The following is a 14,634-nucleotide window of genomic DNA, read 5'->3' as shown; positions in this document are numbered from 1 at the left end:
GACTGGAACCACCCGATTCGGCACCACGCACACTGATGGTTGACCCAGAACGTCTTCCTGTATTATAGTTCTCTCTTAAGGAGATTCAGGTGCTTTGCCCTGACTTCTTTGCTTGGAAAATCATTCCCAGCTTTACTTCTCTTCTTTAGTCTGCTTCCAAGGACAGAGGCTGAGAATATCTAGACTTCTTACATAGACAATCATATTTCAGGTAATCTGCAAATGCACACAGGACTTTCAAATTGGGCTAACTAGCACACATTGTAAACGTGGAATGAATTGATACCTTGCTGAATGCTGTTCCTGCAGATGTTATAAAGGAAGCCAGAATTATAATTCTGAATGCTAATTAGTCAGGATGCCATGCACTCAAATATTTCCAAGATGCCTCTAACAGTAAAATCAGTGGCAACTTCTGTGACCATACGTCTTCGTAGTTAAACTGTTCTGGTCTTTCTCTTGATGGCTCAGAGCTAGTTAATCTTAAACTAGATGAGTTGATCCAAGTATTGAAGGCTATAAAGGCCACTTAGGGATTCTTAGTCCTTTCAAATCTGCTGTTCTAGAGTTGTTCACCTTTCATTTTTGGGACTCAGGAATGTGTCCCACCGTGGTGCAGCAGGACCCTGGCATTTAAAGGCACAAATAGATTATTCTGAAAACATCTCAAAATGATGAGTGAATTGCTCTGACATTTACTAGAATTAATTTTAAAACTACAGGAGAAATTGCATGCTCTTACAAAATGCCCCAAAGTGAAATGACAGGTGATGATGCATTTCTGCCAACTATAGTCAGAAGGAGCTGATGAGTAGTTAGAGTTGGGCCTCCTTGTATGCCCTTGATTGGCGCACAAGGGAACAGACATCTTGGGATTATATTCAGGCAATCATCTCAAACAACCACACTTAGTATGGAAAGTAATAATTCATTTTCTGATATGCTTCCATTGCTGCGATTCTTGTTGACATTATTAGTAATTCTGCCTGCTTGCTTAAAGAAGCTAATTTATATGCAGGATATGCCATCTTCTAGTTTTTATCGTACAGTGTGTACATATAATCAGAGCTCATGTTCTATAGAATATTAGTGTATTCTTTAACCTGTCAGAACTAATGAATATTCTGTGGCAACCATGTATTTAAGGAAAGAAATAAAACACTCTGTTGTACTTCTATGCAAAAGTTAAAATCAGACCAGCCTCTCTCTCAGATATCTGTTGACCTCTTCCTTATGTTTCTCAGAAGAAATCAGGCAATTTAAAGAAACATGAAGCGTCAAAGTTTTGTACGGAGAACTTGCAAAACTTAGACTGTAACTAGGATTGAAATTTTGTTTTATTTGAATTGATCTTGCTACATAAGCCCAACCAGAGCTTCATCTATATATTTTCAAAAGAGTCACAAGATTTTAAACATCTGGTAGTCGTATGGAATTTATGAGAGGAGCTTTAACAGTTATAATTGGGCAAGGGTGATTAACCAGTGATTTAAATCATCATTTAAAATCAGTAAGCAAGAAAACTTGATTTAAGTAAGGTTGATTTTAATTGCCTGGTATTATTTGTATTTCTTGCTAACCTGGAGAATGTGCATACATAGAGTTATAGAGAAGTAGGGCTAGAAGGGACTCTAGTCCAACCCCCTGCCTGAGGTAGGATTATCCTTATTGAAACCAGTCCACACAACCATAATCTCAACTCTGCTTGGGACTACTATCAACTCTGACACAACATAGACCTAACATCCTAACCTGCCACAGGTAAAGCAGGGGAACCATGACAGCCAGTGTCCCGCTTCTATAAACCATTGTCAATATATGCTCCAGAGATCCCAGGTAGAGGGCCACTCCCTCCACTGTAGAAAAAGGCAAAAACCTCACAGTCCATACCAATCTGACCATGGGGTAAAATTCCTTCCTGACCCCAGATATGGTGATTGGTCTGACCCTGAGTGGAGGTGCAAAGACCCTCTAGTCAGGAAACTTCAGCTTTGCTCCCAGCAGGAGCATTGGCACACCCCAGTTGAAATCCCCAGACCTGTCTGTAGCCAACACTCAGTGCTTCTGGGAAGGCTTGAAAATACCCTGACACACATAGCAGGCAAAAAAGGAGGGGAGCAATTAGCAAAGCCCAGAAGCATGAGAAATACCCATGGCAGAACATAGGCATAACTACATCTAAACCAGGGCCGGCAGTTATTTTGGGCGGAGGGCCGCTTACTGAGTTTTGGGAAGCCATCAAGGAACTCATGACAGGTAGCCAGGGGCAGATAAGTATTAATTTTCTAAATTTTTAGAGGGGCCCCGCAGGCTGAATAGAATGGCCTGGCGGGCTGCATCTGGCCTGCGGGTCACATGTTGCCCACCCGTGGTCTAAATCAGCCCTGACCAGTTGCTGTCCAACCTCTTCTTGAACACCTCCAAAGCAGTCTATTCCACTGCCTCATTATTCTAACTGTGAAGATGTTTTTCTGGACATGCAATCCAAACTTACTTTGCTGCAACTTTAAGCCACTGGTCCACACCCTCCTCTCTGCAGCACGAGGGAAAAGGTGCTTTCTCTCTCCTTTATGGCAGCCGTTCAAGTATCTGAAGACTGCTATCATACCCCCTCTTAAGCACCTTTTCCACAAGCTGAACATGCCACCATCTTCATGAAGGGCTCTAGAGGTGATCCTGTTAACTACAGACCATTGATAATCACTTCCATCCCTGGCAAGTTGGTAGAATCTAAAATAAAGAATAAAATCAGCAGTCACATGGACAGATACGATATAATGGGGGAAAATCATCATCGTTTGTGTAAAGATAAATTCTGCCTCACCAATCTGCTGGACTTTTTTTAGGGCATTAACAAGCACATGGACACGAGGGACCCAGTTGACATATTTGTTTTTTCAAAAACCTTTTAAGAAGATCCCTCAGCAAAGGCTTAAAAAAACCCAACTGTTGCCGCATAATTTTGAGGGGAGGTTCTTTCGTGTATTGAGAGTTGGCTTTAAGAGTAGAGTTAAATGGTTGCTTTTCAGGATGGAGGGATATCAAAAGTGGGGTCCCGCAGGGATCTATGCTAAACCCAGTTTTGTTCAGAATTTTCATCAATGACCTGGAAGTCGGGGGTACAGAGTGAAATCTGTTTGTAGATTATATCAAATTATTCCAGATACTCAAATCCTGAACTGACAGGGAGGGACTGCAGAAAGATCTCACCAAGATGAGTGAGTGGGGGAAAATGGCAAAAGAACTTCATTATCAACAAGTGCAAGGTAATGCACATTGGGAAAATAACCTCAGCTATACGCACGCAGTGTTGGATACTGAACTAGCTGTTGTGGTTTAGAAAAGAGACATTGAAGTCACTGGAGAAAGTTCTTTGAAAACATCAACTCAGTGTGGAGCAGCAGGCAAAAAAAGCCAATAAAATGTTGAGCATCATTAAGATGGAAACTGAAAACGAAATGGAGAACATCATCATTACATGTGTGTGAATGGACCCTTTCAATTCAAATTCGGATTCAGTCCGAATTGAGGGCAATGATTCAATTAATTGATTTGGATCACCATCCCCAAGTTGATTTGGCCAAATCCAAATCTGAAGATTCGATGCTGCTTCAGAGTATCAGTGATTCAGACATAGACACAGGTTTCTACATACCTCGAGGTACCAGCATAGCTCGTGATAGCTGCAGTGCTGGGGCAGATGGAGTGTCCCGCAGGAGTGCGGGAGGCCCCCTACATGCTTGACGGCAGACTCCGAAGTGGACTGCCTGTACTTCCAGTCCACTTCCGGGTCCACCAAGGAATGTCCAGGGGGGCCCCCCTGGCTTGGCAATCGACCACGGGGGGACCCCAGGTGCCCCCCAGACCCAGGAGGCACAAGTTGCCGAGCTGGGTGGGGTGGGGGGCCTGCCCACTCTCCAGTGGACCTGGAAGTGACCAGAAGTGCTTTTGGTCCACTTTCAGGTCTTCTGCCAAGCACGCTGGGGAGCCCCCCATGTTTCTCTGGAACACTCCATGCACCCCAGCGTCACAGCATTCATGAGCTGCGTGGTACCTTGAGCATACAACAAAGCTGTGCCTATGTCCAAATTGCCGAATCTCTCCGAATTGATTCAGAGGGTTCCAATTCTATTCAAGGGTCCTTTGATTCAATTCAGATTCAGAAATTCGGCCATTGAATTGGGCAGAATTTCTGCCAAATCAAATCAGAGACTGAAGCTTTGCACAGCCCTAATTATCATGCCATTATAAAAATCCATGGTGTACCCACATCTTAAATACTGCGTGCAGTTCTGGTTTCTGCATCTTAAAAAGATATGGTAGAATTCGATAAAGTACAGAGAAGGGCAACCAAGATGATCAGAGGTATGGAGTAGTTACTATACCAGAAGAAATTAAAACGGCTAAGATTCATTTAGTTTGAAAAGGAAAAGGTTGGTGGGGGGGGAATATGATAGGTGTCTATACAATCTTGAAGGGTGTGAACAAAGTGAACAGGGAACTGTTATTCACGAAGTCCCAGGGTACCAAAATTACAGGGCACCAGTGGCATTAACAGGAGACAGACTTAAAACTAACAAGAGAGCACTTTTTTACACCATGTGTAGCTAAGCTGTAGAATGTGATGCCACAGGAGGTGGTAGAAGCAGATGGCATAGCCAGGTTAAAAAGGGGACTCAACAAATTAATGGATGATAGACCTATAAATAGCTGTTGAACAGAAAGGTTGGAGATGTTTCCTCTGGCATCTCTATGAACAATATGGTAGGTGCCAGAGAGGGTAATGAATATGGGATAGATCACGCTAGATGTATCTGGGTCAGTGCTCTCCCACTAAGGAGACAGGATACTGGGCTAGATGAACCATTGGTCTGGCCCAATCTGACACGTCTTATGTTCTTACGTTTCTTATGTTCATTGTACACCTGAATAAGTACAAATATGGAGAAAAATTAAGTGCGTATCAACTGCCTTAAGTGTTTAATGCTCTAATTTTTAGCATGTCAGTTTTCAAAACTTCTGGTAGACTTTTTATATATTTACGCATCATTTTGTGAAATACATTGCTTTACCTGCTATTGAAATGCAGCCACCAGTGCACTGTAAAACTAAAGTCATTTCATACCAGCTATACACACAACAATGTTTTTATGAGGACTGAAAAAGTGCAGTGTAGGTATTGTTTAAACTTCAATGGGAGTTTTTAATACAAATTATATTTAAACTAAATAATTATATTTGGAACTAAACCAAGATGCCAGGATTAACATCACTTAAAAAATTGCTGTGGGATTACTGTTCACTCTGTGGTCTGGACCTCACTTTTAGTTCTCATATCAAATACTGCTTAATAGCACTGTATTCCTGACACCATGCAAGAGAACTGATTGGACCCAAAAGTACTGTATTGCTGATTGGATTTTTCACACTTTGGGCCTTCTTCTTTTCAGCTATAGAGTTGGCTTTTGGCAGTAGTAGCCTTTTCTGTAGGTGCAGAAAGAATTGTTTTCTTTCTTTTAATTTACTCAACAATTTAGTTACTAATCTATTAGTTTAATTTATGAGCTAAACTAAGATCAATCAGTTGTGTGTTGCACACCATAATAATATTGCTATTTCATATGAAACTTCCTTGTTACCAAAAGTCTTCAACTTCAGCATAGTAAAGAAATGCATGTTTCTTTTCAAGTTACTGGTAATGCATACTTATACAACTGAAAGTGATAACAGGAGATGATGTTTTAGCCACACATTCCCCATCAGAGGTAAAGGAGTGTGCATTGTTAAATCTCTGTGAATCAGTTGAAAATCAACAGAATTATTTTTATTTTGGAATCGTTGCTTATAAGAATGCTTCACAATACTATGCGTATAACTATTGGAGCACTCATTCTTCCACAGATAGAGCATATCAAGATGTAATGAAAATCTTCATTATTCAATATTGCTCTCCTTTCAGGTATTAGCAATGCAGAAGCCCGCCAACCAGGAAAAGCACCTAACTTCAGTGTAAACTGGACAGTAGGAGACACAGGTCTGGAAGTTATTAATGCAACAACTGGCAAGGATGAGATGGGCCGTGCATCTCGCCTTTGTAAGCAAGCTTTGTACAGTCGCTGGATGCGTATTCATGCAAAGGTATGTATCCAAAATTAGGGAATTTTAGTCCTATGTTCCCATTTGATTTGGTCACATAACCTACCTTTTAATAAAAGGACCTGTATTGTGCTGTGCCACTTCATTTGTTGGGACTATTGTAAATTTTAAAAATTCACACCTTAGATAAATCTTTTTTCCACTGTAATACTTGGTAGGTTAACAATCCACTATCTAAAATGGACAGGGAAGTGGTGTTTGTGTGCTCTTCTTTAACTCAGTGATTTCTAGTCTTAAGGTATGTGAGAGAGTCATCAGATTCAGTTATAGCTTACTGTAAAGTAAAAAATACACCTTTGAGCATTTATGGTAATTTTAGTTTATTGAATAAGCTACTTGCTCTCAGTAGATCTCCTGAAATCTTACACAAAAGATAGTAAGATTTACAAAGTAAGAGGGCTAAGATTTGTGAAATCATTTTCTAAGAGCAACTTACAACGTAAAGCCAGGTCTGGGATTCTTACTGGCAGTCTAAAGAGACTTTCCTGTATGAGCAGATGTGGAGTAAAATCCTGGCTCCTTTGAAGTTATTCCTGTAGATTTCAGTGGGGCCAGAATTTCCCCAGAATTCTTTCCCCTTCTTTTCCCCCTCTCCCCTAGGAAGTGCAAGATAAAGTAAAAGACCTGCTTTTTAAAGGGTTAGATTTCTTTGTCAGACATGGTCAATACTAGAGGACAGTGGTTGTCACACAGGGGTACACATACCCCTTGGGGTACTTAAAAAGGGCCTAGGGGGTGTACAGACCTAATGGTGCATGAGTGCATGTGCACAGCTGCAGCACAGCACGCAGGCGAGCAGTTGGGTCCAGTTGATAAGTGTGTTGTGAGGGAAGGGGCCTGTGGGGAGGGAAAGATTGAGGGCCCAGTGGTGGAGAAGAGAGTGGGGCTAGGGCAGGGGCGGCCCAGCTGGGGCAGGCTGCTGGACTGAGTCATGTGCCCCCAGATCTGCACAGGGCAGGGCAGACTGTCGCTGCGGGCTGGGCCAGGCTGCACTCTGGGAGGGGCTGCAGCCACTCCAGAATTCACCATTGCCCCCCTCACCTCCCCTCCCAGCACTGCCGCTGCCTGCCCCTAGCACAGCCTGGTCCAGCCCCACGCTGGGAACAGCCCTGCAGCCCACCCCACCCCATGTGCAGATCCAGGGGCACATGCCCTCCATGCGCGCTCCCAGGGGTGCACGCAGTGGCGGGAGCCACCCACCCTCCCTGTACCAGCCAGAAAAGCCTCTTGCAGTCTCTATCAAGGCCCTCATGGTGGGGGAGGGAGTGAAGCAGAGGCAGGTGCTGCCCAGTCAAGGGAGACCACAGGACAGAACCGCGAGCGGCTCATCCGGGGGTAGGAGGTGGCAGCTCCCATTGCTGCGCGCACACTGGGAGGGTATGGGGCATGTAAGCCCCTGGATCTGCACGGGGCAGGGAGGGCTGCTGCTGCGGGCTGGAGTTGGGGCAGTGCTGGGCTCTTCTTGGAGGGGGCTGGACCAAGCTGTGCTCAGGGTGGGCAGCAGTGGTGCTGGGAGAGAGCTACAGGGGGGCTGCAGCCACTCCAGAATTAGCTGTAACCCCACCAACCACATCTCTGAGCACTGCCACCCGCCCCAAGCGTAGCACAGCCCAGCCCTGTACCAGGAACAGCTTGGTGCCAGCCACAGCAGCAGCCCGCCCTCCCCTATGCAGATTCGGGGGCACATGGCCTCTGTGTCCTCTTGGGGGTGCATGTAGCTGCTCCTGTGCCCTGCCTTGGCTGGGCATACCCTGCTTCAGCCCCATTCCCTCCCCCACCGCTGGGCCAGCCCACCCTCACCCTGCATGAGGATCCAGGGGCACATGCCCCCATGCTCTCCTGGGGCGTGTGCACCAACAGGAGCTACCATCCCCTCCCCGCAGCCCCCAGCTGCTTTCAGCTCCTCTGTCCCAGCTGTGGAGCCCCAGCCCCACTCCCTCATTACGGGTGTCTCAATGTGCTCCTCCCCCCCACCCCTTAAAAACAAAAGCAAAAAAATAAAGGGGTATATGAGCTGGAACTTTGAGAGAGAAGGGGTACGCTTGTTAAAAAGGTTGAAAACCCCAGCTGTAGAAGTGAAAGATAATAGGTCTGTGCGAGTCGGCAGCAATCCAATCTGGCTTCGGATCTGGCTGCTTTGGATGGCCGCAGTCCAATCCGGAGCTCCGGACCGGGTTTCCGCCTCGATCCAGCCGAAGCTTTGGAGCCGCCACGAAGATTCGGCCGTAAGATATAATGGGGAATCAATGAAATATCTATAACTTTGTTGTTTTTTGTCCAGTTTGGATGAAACCTGCAGAGATCGTAGCCTCTGCTGAGAGTATGAAACCCGCCAAGTTTCAAGATGATCGGTGCAGGAGCTTGGGGGGAACTGTCCCCCAAATTCTTGAAAGCCAAACTCATGTCACGGCTGTGTTACACCAGAGGGGGGTCAAAACCACAGGGCTGGTAGCTCTTACTGAGGCCACAACGCCTGCCAAGTTTCAAGGAAATCGGTGCATCTCCCCAAGCTTCAGACAAGCACCCCTCGCTGCTGACAGACAAAATTTCTGCCAAGACTGCCTCTGTCTTGGGGCAGTTGATTGTCTGTATTGAGTCTTTCCTCTCCTTAGCCTGGTTTTGTAGGTGCTAATTAATGCTCGTTAAGTCATTATGTAGTAGCTAGCTCCCCTGCATTGAGCTGGTCCCCGAGTCCCAGGTCCCTGAGTGAATCATGAGTGATTGGTAACTGGGAACTCAGCAGCGTAGCAGCCAGGCCTGCAGCAGTGTCGCCCTCCCCGCCCCCAGACGCACGCAGTCAGTCCCACAGCACCCATGGCACCAGTTTTGCTTCTCCGCAGCTTGAGAGGCAGTTCCCCCCAAACCCCCACACTGATCTTCTTGAAACTTGGCAGGCTTTGTGGCCTCAGTAAGAGCTACCACCCCTGCAGTTTTGACGCCCCTGTGTTGTAACACAAAGATGTGACAGGAGTTTTGTTTTCACAGATTTGGAGTGCAGTTCCCCCCAAACCCATGCACCGATCTTCTTGAAACTTGGCAGGTTTCATCCTCTCTGCAGAGTCTACCAGCCCGGAAAATTTCATCCAAATCAAATGGAAAACAACAGTTATAGATATTGTATTTTTTCCCCGTTATACCCTATGGCCGGATCTCCGAGGCAGCGCCGAAGCTCTTTGGGAAGCCGAACAAGGCCAGCGCTTCCACCAGGATGTGCTGCTTCAGATTCCGAAGCGTCCAAAGCTTCTCCAGATCCGAAGCTCTGTCCAAAGCCTCGCACAGCCCTAAAAGATACCACCAGTAGAACAGCATCCCTAGGGTTCTCGCAGTTTTCTGTTCAACTTAGTAGCCCTATTGATACAATCATGAAGAGCCTTAAGTCAGTAGTTCACCAGAATCAGAATTCTTTCACCCTCGTTTGGAGTCTGTATATCAATGATGCTCAACCTTTTTGGCTGGAAGGGCAGATGTGCAATGACCAGGCCATCCATGGCTGGATCAGTTGGTGGTCCCAATCTGGCCCGGGGTGGCTGCAGCAGAGCCCAGTCTGACTACACAGATGTGGGCAGAGGGTGTCCTAACTTCAGCCTGGCTCCACCAGGGGGAAGAGGCATGGCCCAACTCCAGTTCAGTCCCATGGGGGCTTAACCCAGCCCCACAAGAGAACAGAAGAGGACTTGAGCTGGCCCCAAAGGAGATGTGGCTCAGCCCCATCGAGCCTGGAGAGAAGCATGGCCCACCCTCAGATAGCCATGGGGATGGAGAGAAGGAGTGTGACACCCTCCCCTGCTGCACGAGGCTCAGGGTTTGGGAATTTGGCAACAGGGGACTGTGGCCCTATTTATTGCCACTGCTCCTATACTGCCGAATTTCCTGATCCATGAGAAGCCCTGCGGGCCTCCACTGGCCGCATTTGACTCATGGGCCAGAGGCTGAGCATGCCTGCTGTATATTTTCCTCTCATTATGGCACAGTTTGGGACTCCTGCAGTGCAGATAGCTAGATGCTGAGAAAGTAGAAGCATGTTTATGCCATTCAGTTTCACACTGCATCCTTCTTTGTCCCCTGTCATTCAGAAATTCTTCTCACAAGGATTTTGTGGTGAAAAGTTGTTTCTTTCTTTGCATCTGTGGGCACTAGAATAAGCGAGGTGGTGGAGAAAACAAGATTATTTCAGAAAAGCAGCAATTAATTGGCTTTCCTTTTGATCGTGTAAATATGACAAGAAAGTTGCAAGTGTCTTTTACTTTTTTCTTCAGTATAACATTTTGTACTGAATCTAATGAATATTTTGGGTTGCAGAACAATTCAGAAAGTGAACCATTTTTTCCTGATATTTTTTAAAATTAAACATTTCATTTTTTAATTTTGAATGTTTTGAAACCAATTTTGCCTAAATTTTAACAACTTTTTTACAATAGAAGGAAAAAAAACAGAATGGAATTAAATGTTTTGTTGTAAATCAAATGGAGTATTTCAGTTGACTGGAAACAATTTTTCCCCTAGTTTTCCATTTTGCTGATAAAAGCAATTAAAACAACCTCAGGTCAACCCAACAACAGTCGTTTTCAGATGATCACTAGTTTCACCAAGGAAAGAAGAAATCAGTTCTTCATAAAGCTCTAATCACATGGCCATTGTCCAGAAAGAGCAGGAGACATAGGGCTTGGTCCTAGAAAGGAAAGCTGGAAGTCTGGAATTACTGAAGCCTAGTCTTGAGCATGACTCCAGCTATCTCTGCAGACCTTGGCGTCCTTTTTAATTTCCCTGTTTGTTAGCATGTAGAATGGTAATGCAAAGTGTACCTCATGAAGGAGCTGTGAAAATGAATGGTTTGTTCCTTTTCCGTCACCCCAGGCCTGCAGGGAAATATCACTATCAGAGTTTCACTTTATTAATAATGTGCTGTAAAGCTGCAGTCACTTCAGCCAGTGTTGCCATAATGCACCCTTTCTTCAGTGAAGGGAAGGAACACAGAGTTGCACAAAGCAACAGCTCCTCCATCCCAGCCCTTCTCACCCCTGACACCACGGGGCATTATTACACATGCGTGCATCACAGCACCGGGTGCTTTGAAAACTTCCCGGAGCTGCAACGCATGCAGTTGTATAAGTGATGAAATGCGCATCCACACTGAGAAAATGTCAGTGGCGTGCTTTTGAACTAATACACCTCAGAGGCACTTTAGCTCAAAAGCGCACTGCTGCCATTTTCTGTGCGCCAACACACATTCCACTACTTATACAATGGCACGTGGCACAGTGCAGTTCGCCTCAGCTCGCGAGAGCAGCAGACTCAATCGAGTCTGCTCCAAAGCGGTGGATCTCGGGCGCATTGCTGGAAAAAAGTATGTGTATAAATGCCCGTAGAGCTTAACTCCATAATACAGTGTGTGCATCTTTTTCCTGTATGGGCCTTGAAGTCCTTGTCCTGCATTACTACTAATGCGGTTAGGGGAACCTTCCTAACCCCAGAGGTAGGTAGCAAGGAATTGCTTCACAAGAAGCAGAAGTCATGGGCTTCCATTTGAAACTTTGAAGTGATTTAAGATCCTGGAAAGGAAAAGATCCTCAGTGTTCCCATCAGTGGAACAGTTTTGTTAGGAGATAACTTTGAACTTAACTGTTGCTGGCTACAGATTAACAGTAACTTTATATCCAGAACTAATAGAATATCTTGTTGCCTTTATTTCATTTTGCTTCACTTAAGGCTCTCTTGTCTCCATTGTGGTTCTGTAATTTTGTATAATAGTTTTCTTTTTTCTTTTTCTTTCATGTGTACAGCTTTCCTCCAGCCTGCGCTCAAAGATCCTCAAACCTAACCTGTACCATGAAACCAAGCAGGTAGCCACGGAGTATCAAACTGCCAAAGAGTGTTTGTTTAAAGCATTCCTGAAGGCAGGGCTTGGAGCCTGGGTGGAGAAACCAATAGAGCAGGATCAATTTTCTCTCACTGTCTAATCCATGGACTACACATCGCTTTCAGAAAGGGGGTGGCTCTGGAAATCCTGGTGTCCAGCATCTTTTTCTGGCATTTCCACAGCTGTCAATGTATCTTTTAAGCATTTTTTTTTCTTTTTTAACTGACTAGCAACTAGTGTTATGTTTTGCCTGAATATTGGAAGTTGGTGATAGGTTGATACAATACTTCTATATTTTGTTATGAATAAGTCTTGTTGGTGGACTTCTAGAAAATCCTTTTACTGTAAACAAAAAAAAAATTACAGTAAGTTTGTCTTTCCAGTACAAGATGGCTCATTTTTTCTGGGTGAGATACAATTCCTTTTTTACTACAGTGTAGGCAAGTGCTTGAAAATGTAATTTCCGTTAGGTTTTACACACAGTTTTTTTAGTAAATAGCTTGATTTTTTTTAAAGACATACATTACAAAGTTATTTTCTGCTCATCTGTTATCATGGTTTTGAATTGTAGAGTTTCCAGGCAAATAGATCACAAAGCCAGAATGGAGTTTGGACAGCTAGTTTTCCCCTACTTCCTTGCTCTTTAAAACCAGCTGCTGAAAATGTCATGTCTTTGATGTATGTATTTATTAGTCTGTGACCCAGTTTTTAACATGCAGCTTTTTATTCTGTTTTTAAAAGTATCTTTACCTCCCATTTACACACATTGTGAAGTCTTCATTTTTTTACCATTGTAAACTGGAAAAAAATAAGTATTTGTAAGTTAAAAAATTTAGTCTGTAGTGTATAAAAACCTGTTTAGAAGTAGGTCATTTGTATATCCCAGGAACTCTTCAGAATGCAATCACAATAGTAACAGTAATGTGGCAACTTCAAAACAAAGTTGTTCATTTTGAGGAAAACAATTCTAAAATTGCCAAAAACCACCCACTTCTACAATATTAATTGCTGCTGTTCTCAAAGGAATGAAAGCTCCTACAAAGGATAAAAAAACTGTTAAACTGCTTTCTTGTGAAATGTATCTGTTAATCTGGCTGTTGTTTTCCCTTAAATTGCTTGTAATTACCTATATGCTGGTCTGTAAAATGCAGAGATCTAGGCAAGTTACACTCATTTTATTTGCTTTAATAAATATTTAGGATAATATTTGATTTATATAATGTGTCCTAAATTAACATTTTAAATGTCAACATGAAAAATAGCAGGCAAAGTAGTCTGGGGTTTATTAAGCCAACTGGTTTCTTGTAGACATTTTGAAATAATTGGAGCAAATGACATTTCACGGTGTCCCAAGCAGTAAGTCTCTAGGCCTACCTAGGGATGTACAAATACATGATGTCACTTATGTCTTCTCAAAATATCATGTAAACATTCTGAAAGAATCTCAGAGTATTTCAAGCTCTTTTTAAAACAATTTGTAGTAGTGGTAGCTACCTCAGCCCAGAGGATTTGCTGCAGATTGATGATTATTTTGGTCAGTGAGACAAATCACCCAGCTAGTTATGAATGATCAGTAAGTTCCCAGTGCTGCAATAATTATTGCACACTTACAAACCCTTGCCAAAGAAATTAAATAGAAGTTTCAAGCTGAAAAAATTCTCAGTCCTAAAATTGCTTGTGCATTGATTTAAGCTTTCTAATTAGGGTCTTGGAGGCAATAAATGAAGTTGTAGTATGATTTTTTTCAACACTGCAAGGGGATAGAGAATCAGAATACCATTTTGGGAAAGCAAGTCATGTACATGCCACTTGAACAACAAGGTTATTTATATTGTATTGATCTGTGAAAATGTATTGGCCTTGTCCTAGAAACACTTATGCATTGACTTCAAGTTAAGTCTGTAAGTACTTCTACTGAAGTGCTGCATAAAGTATTTATATGCTCAAAGGTAAGTGTGCATAATGTTGTAGGCTTGAGGAGCTAAACTGGGGAGAACTATAAATTAGACCAATTTATGAGTGTTTTAGCTGGTCTGATCCATGTGGATTAGTATTAAATTAAATGTTTTTAAGGGGCTTGGTTTATTAAAAATGTCATTTTGCAATCTTAATATATTTTTACTTATCTTTTTAAACTTCACATTCAAAAGTTGAACTCTTCAGAATTAATGTTGAAGGTCAGAGAGGTAGTAGATGGAACTAATTTCCTGATGAACTCATGAATGTGAGTAATATGTTGAAGTATTACTATAGGCATAGTTTTCAAGACATTGAAAATGAAATATTAATTAAAAACTGTATGCAAAGTGGGTTCCATGTAGAATTCTTTTCTGATAAAAGAACAGCATCATGTTCTTATGAGGAATGAGGTTTCACTTTTGATAAATCCAGGGTTAAAAAAAAATCAAGAATCATGTAGAACCCATATCTGTTTTTTGGAAGCCAGTGATTTTTTTTGGCTTGTTCATTGGTCCTTTGTTAGTTTTTGTGCAGTACCATGTGAAAATCAGAAGCTGCAATTGTCAGACACCTCAATTCTGCCATACCCCTTGTTTTCACTCTGCTCCACTTAGCCTTTGCAAAGCAGTGTTGTGATTGCTGATGCTCTTGTATTCCTTACA

At 43.3% G+C, this 14,634-nt stretch overlaps 1 protein-coding gene across 2 annotated transcripts in view; it reads left to right on the top strand.

Moving 5' to 3' along the window:
- Window positions 1-13,217, top strand: part of ADARB1 (adenosine deaminase RNA specific B1) — a 184,457-nt gene extending 171,240 nt beyond the window's left edge. For both annotated transcript variants that reach the window (XM_090045058.1, XM_090045059.1), the window contains 2 exons: window positions 5,960-6,138; window positions 11,937-13,217. In XM_090045058.1, coding sequence (XP_089901184.1) covers window positions 5,960-6,138; window positions 11,937-12,113 — 356 coding nt within the window. In that variant the 3' untranslated portion in view covers window positions 12,114-13,217. The remainder of the gene's footprint in view (window positions 1-5,959; window positions 6,139-11,936) is intronic.
- Window positions 13,218-14,634: the final 1,417 nt, after the last annotated feature.

This window comes from Crocodylus siamensis, chromosome 4 (assembly GCF_052110815.1).
Source record: "Crocodylus siamensis isolate JL-2025a chromosome 4, ASM5211081v1, whole genome shotgun sequence".
NCBI classification, from domain to species: Eukaryota; Metazoa; Chordata; order Crocodylia; family Crocodylidae; genus Crocodylus; species Crocodylus siamensis.
Note: the sequence above shows the minus strand (reverse complement) of the source record. Positions and strands in the feature narration are given on the sequence as shown.